The sequence below is a fragment of the Strix aluco genome, chromosome 3 (genome assembly GCF_031877795.1).
Source record: "Strix aluco isolate bStrAlu1 chromosome 3, bStrAlu1.hap1, whole genome shotgun sequence".
NCBI classification, from domain to species: domain Eukaryota; kingdom Metazoa; phylum Chordata; class Aves; order Strigiformes; family Strigidae; genus Strix; species Strix aluco.
In genome coordinates this window covers 7,556,300-7,572,073 of record NC_133933.1, presented here as the reverse complement: position 1 = coordinate 7,572,073, position 15,774 = coordinate 7,556,300, and the positions used below count along the sequence as shown (strand labels likewise).

At 44.9% G+C, this 15,774-nt stretch overlaps 1 protein-coding gene across 1 annotated transcript in view; it reads right to left on the bottom strand.

Moving 5' to 3' along the window:
- Window positions 1-10,612, bottom strand: part of PCSK2 (proprotein convertase subtilisin/kexin type 2) — a 107,447-nt gene extending 96,835 nt beyond the window's left edge. The window contains exon 1 of the mRNA XM_074817255.1: window positions 9,975-10,612. Coding sequence (XP_074673356.1) covers window positions 9,975-10,169 — 195 coding nt within the window. The 5' untranslated portion in view covers window positions 10,170-10,612. The remainder of the gene's footprint in view (window positions 1-9,974) is intronic.
- Window positions 10,613-15,774: the final 5,162 nt, after the last annotated feature.

The window sequence follows — 15,774 nt, the reverse complement described above, 5'->3', positions numbered from 1 at the left end:
AATGAAATTGAGTGTTTTAATCCCCATCAGAAGGAAGAGGAAAAAAAAATCCACTCGCTGTTCTGTCTGGGTTTTATTCTAAACTGTATCTAAATTGTAGGAGGGATGGAATGGTTTTACAGATAAGAGAAGAAAAGTACATTTGCTTGTGAAGTTTTGGGGTTTAAATGGTGATGTAAAAATTAAAAGACAAGAATGCTGCGAAGACCAAACTTCGGATGATGTCCTGATCCACCTGTCATTCCACCAACGTTAACAACTGATTTTTCCAAACCTGCAAATGTGTTCCAGTTCTGATTTTTGATACTTCACTCAAAGTCACAATTGACAGTTCACTTTACAACTGTTTCAGAGTAACTTCTAAAGCGCTAAATTCAGTTGAAACACAGTTCTAAAATTAACTGACACAGGGAAGCCAAAGGTCCCTGCGGGACCGACAGGAATCCACTAGTCATGGTTATAGCTAATTCACCATATCTTGGCTGCAGCTGAAAGCCTTAAACAGAAGCTTCTGCTGCACTTGGTGTTGCACAGTAGGTCACAGAGACAGTGCTCACCCATAGCGTGGATTTCAGAATCACACTCCTTCATTTCACTTGTGTTTCATAAAGAATGAGTAGGCAGAAAGGAGGATCCTCTGCCATCAGGAGAGGGCAGGCTATATCCCACCTCTTTTACTACCCACACAAGGAGGAGATTCACCTGTTTGCCTGTAGTTTGGTGTCCAACAACTGTCTAATAACAGTGTCAGTTTCTCTACTTAATAATATATTTGTTGGGTTCCAGGTTTTCACGGTTTGGTTCTACACTCTAGGAGAAAGCAGCTCTGACATATTACCGTTTTACTCATCAGGTAAGCAAATAATCTAGTTCAGTCATGAGTATCTGGGACACACTTGCTGACTGGTTTGATGTAAACACTGAGGTCACTCTTTCCATTTGCTTTCTGTGGACAAAGAAGTTAAGAATGTAACATTTACACAGAAGTTTTGTTTGAGAAGGTAGGTAATACATGACAAAGAACATTACGTCCCAGTTCACTCCTTGAGTGAGTAAACCAGAGCTATTGCTACCTAATTTATTTGTTTATAATCCCAGTGTATGAATGGTAAGACTGGGCCAGCTCGTAATTTCCTTTTTTAGGTCCAATCTCCTGCTACTTGCTGAACACAGCCAGCATTCAGCTGAGTTAGACTTTTGAGCTACTGTCATAAATCCATGACCAAATTGGATTTCATGCCGGCTGATAAACTGTGTGTGGTGGCCATGCAGAATTTCACACACCACCAAATTCAGCTCTCTCTGGGACAGCACTCTCTGTCTAAAAGCACAGCCCAGGACTGCTGAGCTGAAATTAAATCTCCATTTCAGTAGTATAGGGTTAGGTTTTTCAATGAACTTATGAGAGTTAAATGTAGGACTTGCCTTGATTTACAACAAGAGCAACACACCAGACTGCTTCGGGTTACTTAGAGAAATCCTGTCTTTGACAAGGGCAGTTCAGCTTCCTCCCAGCAGAGGCCAGTGATGGATGGAAGCTCTGGGCTGCTCACTGCAGTATTTACAGCCACCACGCAGCCAGCACCCTGTAAAGACCTGACCCATTTAATTATTTGAGAAAGTTGAAAGAAAAAAAGAAAAAGAACAGGGTTTCTGACAACTAGGATAGCATTACAGGACAAACGTAAATTTTAGATCCATTAACTACAGCAGCGAGTTTGTTACTACAGCTCTCAGAGAAACCAGCCACCCGTGCTACGGATTGGAACCGCACAGGAGGGTTTCCCAGATACAGTATTTTAATAAGAGCTGGCAGAATTCATCATTCATTTTAGCATTTTGGCTTGATTTCCAGCTCACAGAATTTTCCATAAGCACGGACATTTCTTAGGACTTACTAATTGAAACTGTCTACCAAATAAATTCGAGATATGTTTCAGCAACTACTTTGTAAGTGCTTTATCACAAGCATTTGAAACTTGAGTTGCATGGATTAATTTTAATTGGAATAATTCCATAGACGGATGAGGGAAAGGGTCACATGCAAACTTCTCCTTAGCTACACTATAAAGTATTAGCAGTACAACTATTCCAGGAAGTCTGATGCTTCCTTTTTTTTTTTTTTTTTTTTCCCTTTTTGTTGTTGGCTTGGTTGATTTGGGGTTTTTTTAAATCAGTGTGGTCTTACTGGTAAAAGCTCTAGTTCAAACGAAATTTCTGCTAACGTTGTTCTGATGTGGAATGAGCTAAAGATGTTAGCACTCCTACAATGATAGTAACAGCACTGCAATTACGTTTGTTTTCCCATTTTAACTACATCAGCACAGTTAGAGCAGTGAAAGTTTTCTAAGAGTGGGTAGGGTGTTACATCTTGTCACCTGTCATATTTTGTGAGAAGGATAGAAGGCTATCTCCCAGCTTCACACAAAGGTTGGTTCTTCTAAAAGATAACAAATTCAAGCACCCCACAACGCACCTCAGCGCTTTTCTGAAGGAGCCAAGCCTAGCAGCACAGTCAGTCTCTGGGACCATCTGCCTGCTAATAAACAAATGCCAAGGATGCCACAGGTTCTCAAATGGAAGAACTTCAAGCTGGGAGGGAATTGACAATTTATTTTGGTCTAGAGTTTTAATCCAGATTTGAACTCCCAAGCTAGAAACAAAATGCTCTACCTCATTCGCAGTAACCTAAACCATCTGGGTCTGCTTGTAGGCACAGCAATAGGATCTGTCCATCTGGCCTGATACCAAAAATCAAGTCTTCAAGACAGGGTACTGTTACAAAAACAGTTATCCTTTTGCTGCACCGCTCTGCAACCTAAGGTCTGGGGACAAATTCAACTTTGGTGTAGGCAATAGCAATAGATATCCATATTGGCTCTCAGACTGCTCTCAACACATGGAAAACCTACTCAGAGGAATTAGAGCTTCAAATAGGGACCCAGACAGAGCCACAGCATATGGGATCCCAAAGTTCAAACACAGACAGGCAATGAATACATCCATATGTTGCAGAGTCCAGAAATAGCCTGAAAGTCATCTACAAGAAAGCTATCTGGGCAGAAGGAAGGAGATCCCAGACTGACAGCAGAATGGTGATACCAGACTAATGATCTTTGTTTATCTAGTGCTGATAGTAAAATAACACCTCTGACTATAAAATCCACAGCACAGGTCCAAAATAGCTAAGGAACTGGCAGACTTGAAGTGAAGGAAACAAAGCCAGAGATCTGTTTCCTATATATTAATCCTGTCTCTCCCCGTGCAAATCCTGAACCTCAGTTGCATGGCAGAGAAATCTCCACACGCCAGCACGATTCTTTACACAGAGGTGTACAAAGGAGAGAAATAACCTGGGGAGCTGAAGTCACTCCATGCAACATAGGAGGGATTGAAGGGATTTCACAAAACTAGGAAAAGGAGCATCACCAGGGTTAGGTGCACAGTATAGGGCAACGGGCTGTTTCCAGCCACAAAATGTCAACAAAGAACTTGTGGCTGCTCTGCCGGTGGTTCCCCCACCTCGTAGGTACTCTCCGGAGCAGGAGGTCTAGGAAACAAAGTCACAGGGCCACTGGCTGCTTCTGGTTTCCATGCTGGCACGCTGTCCTGAAATTGCTGGTCTGGGAGGCCAGCTCTGGTCTGGTGACACGCAGGCAGCCTCTGGCAGAGGAGCCAGGGTGAGCTGTTCCTGCTCCACCAGCTTCTGCAAGGTGGGGAAAGGAGCAGGTGGCACCCCCCCAGCATCCACGCTTTGAGCGCTGACGCTCCTCAGCTGCTTAAGCCCTTCAGACCTGGAGCTACTTCTTGGAGCAGAAAGCTGTACCTGGTGCTTTCATACCACAGCACAACAAGCCTTCATCAGGCGCGCACTCGGGGCTGGACTGCAGGAGATAGGCTAGTCCACACCACATCCAGCTCTGGTGTGCGGGGATCACAGCATCCTGCAAATGCTGTTCACTTCTTCATATGTCTTCTCCATTTTTCTCCCTGACACTGACAAAACTAAATATAACGTAAATAAAAACAAATAAGCGCACATCCCCAGTTGGGCTGCAGCATCCAAAAAAAAAAAAAAAGTGAATAATAATTACTTGCAGCGCATTTCCTGGGTCTCTACCACACGTTCAGTTTGGCCAACAAGTTCAAGCAATACGGAATAAACAAAATTATAAATGCAGGCAGGTTTATAAATAGCCAGAATTTCCTATCTTTGTTTTTACTGAGCTGTGGCTTAGCAAACAAAACAAAACTTTTCTGTAAAGGTAAGGTTTAATGTGTGCGTTTTGCCAAGAAACAGAACTACATCATGTATTCAAAACAGTAATAGAGCAATTACAGCAGGTATCTATAGTAGGGGAGTCTGACCTTCTTGTTTCACACTCGGATAATAAATGCTATGAAAATCTGACAAGGTAATTATTTTATACCTCAAACAGAACACTCACTGCCAACAAACACTCGGTTTGAGTCTCTGGTAGAGAAGGAGCTCTGCAGAAACTGGGTTAGGGATGTACCTGAGCCTATGGTTTACATTTTTGTTGATAGTTTACAGCTTTCACATGCATAAGCGAGTACATTTAAGTAACGGCAGATTTTTTTTGTTCTGAGTTAGCCAGTTACAGTGTTTGCTCCTGGGGCTGTTTCTGCATCCAAGGCAGAATAAAAAAATAAAAAAACCCAAACAAAAAAGCATCATTTTGAAAGAAATACAGTATTTCCACATGAGGCAAGCTCACTCCTAGCACAGCAAAACTCTTATTTAATTTGACTAACATTTCTCTCGAGTGTAAATAGGAGCAAACGGAACTTCCTAGTCTGTGCCCAGGGATATGCCTGGACTCTACCTGCGCGGAGCTGCCAAGGGTCCCTCCAAATGCAAACGGCTGCGCTCTCTGTATCTCCCCAGCTGCTTTCTTCCACAGCTTTCCTGGAAACGGGAGCTCTCCATCACCACCCAGCAGTACGCCTTCCCACAGCAGGATCAAACTTTTCCTGCTAGTTAATTGCTTCTTCCCCCTAATTTAAACACATCAGCTCAGACTATCTCTTGAAAACTGAAGCGTAAGCTATTATGGTGAGATGACCTACTGAAATCTCAGTAGTTACACAATTAACATTTGCATGGAATCTACTTTTTCTTAACTCAGTAATATAAAATTGTAACAGTGAAATCTAGGAAATTAAAGCCTTTGGTTTCCTAAAAAAATTTACACGGTACCTTCCATTTCTAAGAGGCTTTTCTGTTTCCATAATAAAGGATTACTTTCGCAAACAAACATCCTTTCCTCTAAGCCAGCATAAAACACAAAGCTAATTAATTATTAAACACATGTTAGTGCACAGAAACACTGCAGTCTGAGGCTTGATCTCAAGTCCTTAGACTCCAGTGGGCCCACGCAGGGAGAGCTGGGCTCTCTGCCTTCTCTTTGCATGGGACTCCCCATCGCTTCAGCATCTGTGTCCACACCGGAGCACGTCTGCACCCTCTGTGCTGCCTTCCACCAGCCAGAACTAACACTTTCGTGAGCACTTGGGTTAGCAGCACGTGTGAAGGCAACACAGGCATGTTTATCTGCAGAGCACGGACCACCACACATGTGCACTAATTGGCTGGTTAATATATATGCACACAGTGTCAGCCAGGAGCCTAGTTAAGAATTCAGCCTTCTTTCTTCTTTGCTCCATGCATAGGTATTAGGGCAAAAGGAACAAGAAACATATGGATGTATATAAACACACATCTCTATAAACACACATCCAGGCCCACATCCACAATCAGCAATTTTTACACACACAGAATCCCATCTGTCCATCACAGTGCATTCTGGGCACGCATAAGCATATCCTGGCACCTTAAGTACCAAGCTAGGCAAACACCTCTTCTCCAGACTTAGAGGCTGATCTACACAGCAAGGGATTTTCAGGGCTTTAGTGTGTAGAGCCCAGGATGAAATTTTCAGGATCCCTGAAGGAGATCCCAGCAAAGAGCTCCCAAAGCTGCAAGCCCGTTATTCTGCCTCCTGGTCTGCCTTCCACACCACACCAACTCCCAACTCGCTGGCTCCCAGCCTAGATGCAGAAGTGGGCTGCTGCTGCAGGAAATCTGGCTTCTTTATCTGTTAAGTTTTGCTTTCGGTAAGTCCATATTTATGCAATGTAAAAAAACCACCAAGCTCCCTGCGTTTCATCCAGAAATTCCCGGCCAACTCCAGAAAGCTTGGTCCTCAACCAGCAGCCTCCTAAGCAAAAATGGGAAGCAGAAAAGTCACAGCTGTGAGAGATACCCTGGGTTTTGCAAGATTTAGAGAGAGGTGATGAGGTGACACATCAAGGGAAAAACAGACCAGCTTTGGGGAATATAAAATTATCCATGTTTTGAAATCCATGTTTGGGTCTTATTTCAAAATCACTTGTTTTAAAAAAACACTGAATGCTAATTGTTTAAAACTCTTCACCTCAGTGCTACCAGAAGTGGAATATTTAGCTACAGTGGAATTGTAGATTGTCGCGGTCTCAGTCTTGATGAAATGGAAAGAGATGTCTAAACTCTGATCAAGAGACCTTTCCAAATACTTCTTCCAATTCCCCTTGTTAGAAATTAATTAATAATTGCAAAGCAAGGTCAGAAAGCAGCTTTTTCAGCCTGCATTAAGAAATGTATTCTGGTGGCAACCATGCCAGGAGGCAAATAAAACGAAGAGGGGTAAAAAAAAAAAAAATTGTTCCTTTTGCAGTTCTCGCAATTTAACATGTAGCTATTAGGGTCACTCCTGAACGCTTGAAGGTGGTAAGGCCATTTTAAGAAAAGAACATGCTTTGTCACAGTATCAGTTTCACCAAGACTATACAGAATAATTTTGGCAGGTACAGATACATTGAAAAATTGCAAATGTTAAAAAAAAAAATAAAAATCAAAGAGCACAGTCAGAGTCACAAAGAGGTCCGTATTCAGGCTTAATGCAGGGAAGGTTAAAGACAAATTGACCAGTGATTTTGAGACTGTGCCTCATGTTAGGATCCTAGATCTAAACACAGGCATCTGTTTACTTAAGTATCAAGCCCTTCGTAATCAATTCATCAAGCACTAAATTTAAAAATACACATTTTAGCCCACCTGAAGTCTTGTAGTGGTTTCAGAATGACTGTAGGAAGCATGGCCAAAGAATCAATTAGAAAGTGCATCGAACATTAATCTTCAGGGCAATGCTTTCTCTTGTATTTCTGCAGAAATCTGCTGTTATGTAAATGTAATATGCACTTGCTCAGAGATTGTTTGTTATGAGGAAAAAACCATGTGCACTAAAAATGTGTAATTTAAAAATCAGCTTCCATAAAGTCGTGTTAAAAGAGGTCTGCGATACATAAACATGCATAATAAAAATCCCTCTCATATATGTCTTAAATTCACACAGAGAAAAAAAGCTGAATCTGCCCTTGTGCTCCTACTGGGAAGGTCCCTGCATGGAAATAAAGGTAATTCTTTTCAGACTACAGCTCTTCCCCAATATGGGTAAAGGTAACTGGATTTGGTTTAAATAAATAACTCATTACCCAAACAGTATGTGTGGCTGAAGTATGCAAAGCTCACTTCTCCTTGTGGTATAATTTGGTTTTTTTCTGGTATTTTGCAAATGTCATTAGACAGCATATCTACACATGGTACCTCCCCTGAGAGTTTACCACTGACAGCTCTGTTTCCATACACACACATGGCCATGTTCAACTTTCTGCACTGCCGTTATCGCCATGAAAGCTGAGTCTGCAGACTGTAAGCAGAGATGCTAGACAAGCCTGATGATAGCAAAACAGATTAGGAGACTCTTCAGTTCAGCAATACTGAAGAGACACTGGAGGAGATGGCACAAGCTTTTATTAACGGCCGACTATCGCCACCCAAGCCCCATTACAGATTTCCCTTGCAGAACGGAGATTGCCATCAGCCTCTCACGGGTCATTCTCCAAAACAGGCAGCTAAAAACCAAACCCTACCAACTTTTCCTATTCCCTAAAATTACTGCCTTGCAGATAGTAGGGTGCTATTTCCTCTTGGATTGGTGGAGGAGGGGTGGGAGACTTTTGAGCTTTTCAGGGACCAGGCTGATGTAACCTAGAAACCCCCTGGGACAGCTTGTGCTGGGTACAGGAGCCACGGCCACCACCTGTCCCCCATCCTGAGAGCACACGCACATCACACCACAGCTCTGCAAGGCTTCGATCCTAGAGACACCCACGTCCATGGGAAACAGCCCCCCTGCGGCACGTACTCTCACACACGCAAGGGATTTCCCTCCAGCTCTCTGCCGAGATGAGCTAGAAGATTGATTTCCATGAAGAATCTGTATGTTTCCTAATGTGCCATAGGCACCCTGGGGAGAGGCTTGGTGGAGGAGAGAGGATTGTAACAGTGCAGAAGCTGCATTTCTTCATCCTACAAAATCCCCTCTTCCCCACGTGGGTCACAGGATCATTTGAAAGCATCTAGCAAAAGTAATAAGAAATTCAGCTATGCAGAAGAGTACCCTTCCCTCTTCACAAGGCCTTATCAGTCAGCTATCCCAGGGATAGGAGGGAGGGAGTACGAACAAGAAGGGAATAAAAAGGGAAAACTGTTGACCAAAGAATCGTATCTAAGTTTCTCGTAACAAGACCTAATGCCCACAATAGATCCTTTCCCAAGGGCATCAGCAGCCCAGCTCTGTTACTATCAGGACAAGGCTGTGAGCCCAAAACAAAAGCATCTTATCAGCAGCAGGAGTTGGCTGTGGTCAAAGCAACAATGATCTTGTCCTCATTTCTCTAACGAGCTCCCACTGGAGTTGAGACAAGGCAGCCCGAGGGAGGGAGTCACTTCATATGCTTTTTTAATTTATTTATTTTTTTATTTTAATCAAGGTCTTAAGCCATTTCACTCACTCAAGGTCAGGGTGCCACTCTCATTCATTCCTTAGAATTAGGATCAGGCTCTCATTGCATAACTATCGGGGAAAGAAAAAAACCCAAACAAGCAGCAGCAGCAGCAATACTCGCAGCTCGCTCTCCCTCCTCCAAGCCGAGCGCTGCCTGGGCATTAAGTCTGCCAGGAATTGTATTGACCAGGGCACTCTATTAGCCTCTCCCTGTCTTCACCCCAGATCTGACCATACCCTAAAATATTTAGAGGTCTAATTATTACTCGAAAGGGAGAGATTCCTAGTGGAGCTGGGCTCCCCAGAAGCCGCGAAGAGATGCCCTGTCACTGTGGCTACCTCGGATTTCCTGGGAACTCAGGAGAGAAAACAACCTCCAGTGGCACTTGAAGTTTCCCAACTTACACTCATTAGTGACAAGCAGTGATTGCCCATCATGCTTAATATTAAGCAGCTTCTCCAGCCTGGAGGCACCCTCTTTCTCTCCGAAAATAACAGGGATATGAAGAAGCCACCAGCCTCACAAACTCGAGTGTCACAACCCCTATGAAGCCTTCCCCCCTGAAACTGTGTGCAAGCTTCTCCATGGAGATGCCGCTTTAATTATTTTTGAAGTGCTCCGAGCAGTTCCAGCCGCAGGCGTGCGCAGGAAGCCCTGGGCGGCCGCAGCCCCCCCGCGCCCAGCCCCAGCCCCCGGCCCCGCAGGATGGGAGCTCCGCGGGAGGGTGTTGACATAGTAAAGCGAAAGGCACCGAGCTACCATGTGGGAAACTCCTCTGCTTTCCAGCCCAAGAAAATCACCCTCCGGGGCCGCCGCTGGGGAGCACCTGCAAGGGCTCTCGGCACCGCTACCCCTAAAACACCCTCGGAAATAAAGGGGGGGGTGAGGCGGGGACAGCGGGGCGCGCCCCGCTCCATCCCTTCTCCTCAGGTAAGCGGCGGGCAGGACGGTGGGGACCCCCCCGCGGAGGACGCCGCATGCCCTCAGCCCAACGTGAAGGGCACCGCACCGCCCCGCCACCAACCGCGTCCCCGCACCCCCCCCGAGCCTGCGCGGGGGCTTACCTTCCGCACCCCGCCGAAGCCGTGCTCCGCCGCCACCCGCTCGGCCTCCGCCTGCCCCCCCCCGCCGTGCAGCTCCACCAAGAAATGGTTGGTGTAGACGGCTCCCCGGGCCGGGGCGCCGAGGAAGAGCAGCAGGAGGAGGAAGAGGAGGAGGAGGAGGAGGGCGCCCCGCAGCAGCGGCGGCCCCGCCGGCATGGCCCCGCTGCGCGCCCGCGGAGGCAGCCCGCCGCGCCGCGGGGAGGGCGCCGGGCGGGCGAGACGGGGAAGCGCCCAAAAGATGGGAGGGGAGAAAATTAAAAAAAAAAAAAAAAAAAAAAAAAAAAATTTAAACGAAAGCAGCGAAGGGAGGAGGGGAGCGGGGTGGCGGGGACCGGCCGGGCTGCGGGGGGCTGCTCAGGGGTGCGTGTGTGTGCGAGAGGTGCGTGTGCCTGCGCGCTGCCAGCCCTGCCCGCTGCCTGCCCGGCCCCTCCTCGGCTCCAGTTCAGCGGCGGCCGGAGGGAAAGCACCAGCCCGAGGGGGGGGGGTGGGGGGGGGAGATTGCCGCGCTGCCAATCATGGGCGAGGAGGATCGCCCTTGCCCCCCCCGCACGCATCTCACACACACACACACACCCGGCCCTCGCAACACCCCTAACGCCTCCCCTACACCCCACCCTACCCACCCCTCACACACCTTTCGCAATTCCCCCCCCGCGCAGAGCCCCCTACCCACCCAAATTACACCTCTACACCACTCACCAGCCCCAGTTCAGTACCCACAGCAGCCCCCCCATACCCCAGCCCAGCCCTGGACCTGCCCCCCCATCCCTCCAGCTCTTCTTCCCGTGGGGCTGGTGGCGGGGGGCAAGCGGAGCCAGACCCCCCCAGAACAGGAGCCGACACACAAGCGGCTGTACGGTCGGGGGGGGCTAAAGACTTCGGCAAAACCCACACAGCCAGGGCCAGCACCCAGTTTCTCTTTTAAGCCCAGCGAACACAGAGGGTCTGGGAGCACCCCCCCGCACCAGCTTGCACCCCAAACCAGCCGCTCACCAGGGCAATCATCCCGCTTTTTGGGGAAGCCAAGGGCCAGGGAGGGGGGCAGGCAGCCCTAGGACAAAGCCAGTGTCCCCCACCTCGGCTCAGACCACCAGTCCACGCAGCCAAGCGGCTCAGCTTTGCAGGGACAGGCAGGGGTCCGTGCTCCCCACGCTACCCCTGAAGATGAATTTGCGTGGAAATCACTGGCAGGAAAACACCGGGGCATTCCCTGTGAGAGACAGCCAAGGATGGGGAGAGCTCCGGGCGGTGGTGGGATTTCAGAGGTGGCAGCACCTAAGAGGATGGGAAGTCGGTTCTGTAAAAAATAATCTGCCATCTGCAAACCTCCAAGTAGAAATGAACGGTACAGAATATGCAAGCCTACGTCAAGGTATAGTTTAGCTTGTTCCCACAGCTATGTTTGTTAATTTGTCATGTGAAAGGTTAATCCTTTGATGGATCCCTGAATGGTCCCTTGGGAAAGACTCCGGGCACAGAAAGCATGGAAAGCTAGTACTGCCTTTAAAACAAACAAAATAATAGATTTACTGTAATCCATTCTACAAATGGTCAGATGGAATACAGAACTTAAATCAATGTGGGAAAACAAAGGAAAACAGCAAAGATCACAAGTGAGACTCTTCTTCCATTATCCTAAAATGCTTTAGAAAATGATGGAAGAGCTCACCACATGATTATGAATTCAAATGAGCATTGGTTTGTCATGACAAATCATTGATTTCTTTTCTCTGGATAAAAGGAAATCCCTATTCAAACAGAAGGGAAATGGTAACTTGGAGCCTGATCCAAAGCCCATTTAAATCAACAGAAGTGCTGTAAATGAATGACTGATGTTGGAAAAAAAAAAAAAATCAAACACGAGGGAAAGGTAAAACATTAGAAATGGCACAGTAGACAAGGAAAACATCTTTGCAGCCTCATTAAGAGGCTATGTCAACAGACTTCAGCTTTTAGATGCCTGTTCTAAGCATAGACAGTTGTTAAAAAGAATTTTATGTTATTTCTTTAAGCCAAGTTGTTTATTTTCATCCGTATTCAGCAACACCTCTCCCTTACATCACCTTCCCCAGTATTAAAGGAGATCCTGCTGCATGACTGTTTCCAGGTGACTCGGGGCCTGTGAGACTCTCGGGTCAGTAATACCTGCTGGCAACTGCTCCACAGCGGAGGCACTACTGTTTCCATCCACAATTGTTCCTAGGGATCAGAAACCAAAGGAAGATAAAAAAGTAGCAGGGGAAAGAGGTTTTCTCTATTTTAAATTCTTGTCTATGAAAATACATGTTTTTCTTCCTCCAGAGGTCTTCCCTTGGTTGACATGCCTCTTTCCATTTTGTTGCCAGTCCATAGAAGAGCAACATCAACAACAGCAGCAATGGAGCAGCCCGCCTGGCTCCCTCAAATTGGCAAGACACGACCCTGCACACATTCAGAAACTCGTATCACAGATTTGAGTGAGGAGTGTGACTAAATCATTCACTGTGTATCTTCTGACATCCCCACCGCCGGCTGACAGTACCGCTTTGCAAGTTGGTGCCACGGAAGAACTATATGGCAGGGACATTGCAATGCTGAGTAGATGGCACCCGCTGGCTCTAGCTTATAAACCTCACAGTATAGAGTTTTGATGGTTTTGTCTGTGTGACGATGTTTGAAAAAAAAAAAAATTTAAAAGATTGGGTTAGGAAAGTTTGGGGTAAAAAGTCAGATCTGAGTAACACCAAGAAGAGAAAACTCAGTTCAGAGAGACCATTTAGAGAAAAATGGTCATTACGAGTTGATGACTACAGAAGTTTAAGACCAGACCACTGGAATTTCTAACCTAGCGCTTTATGTAAGCTGTAGGGCTTATCTGTATTAATTATTTCTTCTGGTCTGTAGTCCTTTTTTTTTCTTAATGTACCAGTCTTGAATTAAAAATCAAGGTTGATCTATTACAGCTATTGTGGAATGTTCCAATGATTGCTTATAGCCATTTGTAAAAAGTTGTAACTCTGCCTGTCTTTACAGTACTGATTGGTCCTGCATTGACTTCTAGGTGTTTTTGTTATAAATTTGTCCATGGAACTACTGAACCTACTAACTTTTTCCATAATGAATTTACATTGATGTACTGGATTTAGCAAGATCTTAGAGATCATTTCTTGGCCCCAGCACTCTGGAACCTCTCCAGAAACAAATCAACTTTAGAAATCATTCCCATTTAGTGATTATACTTAAGAACCTAGCATTTAATCACTTTTAGTCTGTTTCATAAAGGCCATTTTGGTTTTGTGTCCAATTTATTCACCGACATGTCATGAGATATCAAGGGTCCCCCATACACAAATAATGTTGTAGAAGTGATAGATCAAAAAACCTCCTTTTTTTTTTCTTTCCTCCAACTTCATCAGTTGGTCCAGTAAGAGTCACTAAGGTTCCCCATAATTTTTAGCTCATCTAATGGAAAACGAATAGACAACACTATCAGTTTTACCAGTCAAAACTACAGCAGTGTTTGAAAAATAATATAAAATTAGTTTAACAATTCCAGTTCCCAAATGGATTGCTGAACACATCTTTAAGCAACCATTAAATTACTACGATTATTTTACAACAAGTAGTTGGCATTTGGTATGAGGTCAACGAAGTACTAACATTTACAGGAGGCGTTTCTTTCCCTGGGGACTGCATAGGATGGTACCATGCCCAAAGAGACCAGTATGTCAGAGAAAGTTGTAAGAACTCATTTCCTCTCTGTGGAAGTCAACTGAGTCCTAAGTACAAGATTTACATTGCGCTCATCTTTAATTGTTCATCCTAGCAGACGTGTGAGCAGTAGCATTCTGAACAGCTGGAAACAGAATATTGCAATAATCAACTTACACATTATGAGAGCATGAAACACACAAGCATCCTTTTGCACAAATCTGAGTCTCCCTTAAACCTGTCTTACTGAAACTATGAAGTGAGCATACAACCATGCTTTAAGTGACTCTGGAGCAGGCTCAAAGACAATACCTACATTTGGAGCAGCAGAAATGGGACTAAAAAAGCATGAGATTTCAAAACGAAAGAATTGGATGCATAGTTAAAAAGCCCGTGGTTGAAAGGAACAGTTTTATTTGACAATCTTGTTGAGAAGTTACTAGGACAGGGAATGAACAGACCTATTTGAAGAAAAGCAAGAACTAGAGCCTTATATTCTCTGCTTATGAAGAACCCTGGAGAACCTGTGTAATTGAAGGTACAGTATGTAGAGAGTGAAATGCTATCAGGAACTACCACAGCAGTTGAGAGGACCACCTCACGGCTATGAGTTGGCTGAGTGGACCACCTCACGGCTATGAGTTGGCTGAGTGGACCACCTCACTGCTGTGAGCTGGCCCACTTCAGCTTCAAGATAAAAGTCACTTCAGAAAGATTCCAGAACAAGCACTCTAAAAATATGTCTATTTATCAGCCTTGCTATAGATCATCTTACGACAGTGTACAAGAGCAAGCTTTAAATGGGTTTGTTTCGGTACTGAGCAGCACAGGTATGAGGAAAGCAAAGAAGAAAACACAGTAAATGAGTTCAGAGAGAGCATGGCTACTATTGCTCTACTTTGGGCTGACTGCCAAATCAGCCATGACTATCTTAAAGAGGATTTTCATGAAACATATTTGAGTGATTTGAACACAACAGTGAAAAGATGGATGTATGAGTTATCATAGCAAACTGATGAAGCCAAGCAAAACAGTGTTTCTGTGTGGAGGTCTCTAGGTTAAAGAGCTTAGGATACAGTTATCTCAGACGATCTCAAGATCATTTGCCCTATTCAAAAATATTCACCTGAACATTTTCATTGCTTTATACTACAGGAATATCTTATTACTGTTACAAATGTATTAACAATGGTAGCATTATTTACAGGCACATGGCTCCTGATCTGCTCTATATGTTAAAAGCTGTTAGTGAAGAGAGGGGGCTACAGCAGTCACCACTTTGTATCTAAGATATGTGAACCCAGGAAGGTTGGCAGCTACCAGGCACAGGAATTAAGAACTAAGATGAAATATTTCACGCCATCGCTGTGTGGGACTGTGTGGACCTTTCAAGATTAAAGGACACTTGAAGACTGGAAGCCTACTCCACAGTTTCTAGTTACTTAGACTTTAAATTGCAGGCAGAATCCTCTCAACACACGTTTAACTGTACAAGTGTTATACTGCCAAGTGTCAGAGTGAACAAGAACTGTATGTACTAATTTAGTGACATGATAACACAAATAGTAAAAAAGAAGAGTATAAGAATTGGTTTCCAGCATCTATTGACTGCAGGCCAGCTGGGCCAAGTAAAGAGTATGGGAGAAGGAAAGGTGCAATTTCCTCCTCAAGCAGTTTTGGTTTTCTTTCATTTAGAACCTCCAGACATAAGGAAAAACAGAGGGGTTGGTAAGCAATATGGTGTCTGACAAGTAGAAGGTGAAAACTGTTGATGTAAACAGTGAAATCAAACTCCCATGCTTGCTTTACAAGTCTGCAATCCAAAGTGGACAGAGAGAAATAGATTATATGTAAAATGCATGTTCGCAAGCCAGAAGAATAAAGCCCTTGAAAGAAGAATGTGTTTAACTGAGCATTTGAATATGATGAAGTTTAGGCCCACGCTGAAAGCTTCATGGATTTCACTAGGACTACAGCATGTACATGTCTGCTAAATGCAATATGATTACCCATGTGCTGAAATCGTTTCCTGAATCTGATTCTTAGCCACTGCTTAATATCCATGCAGACA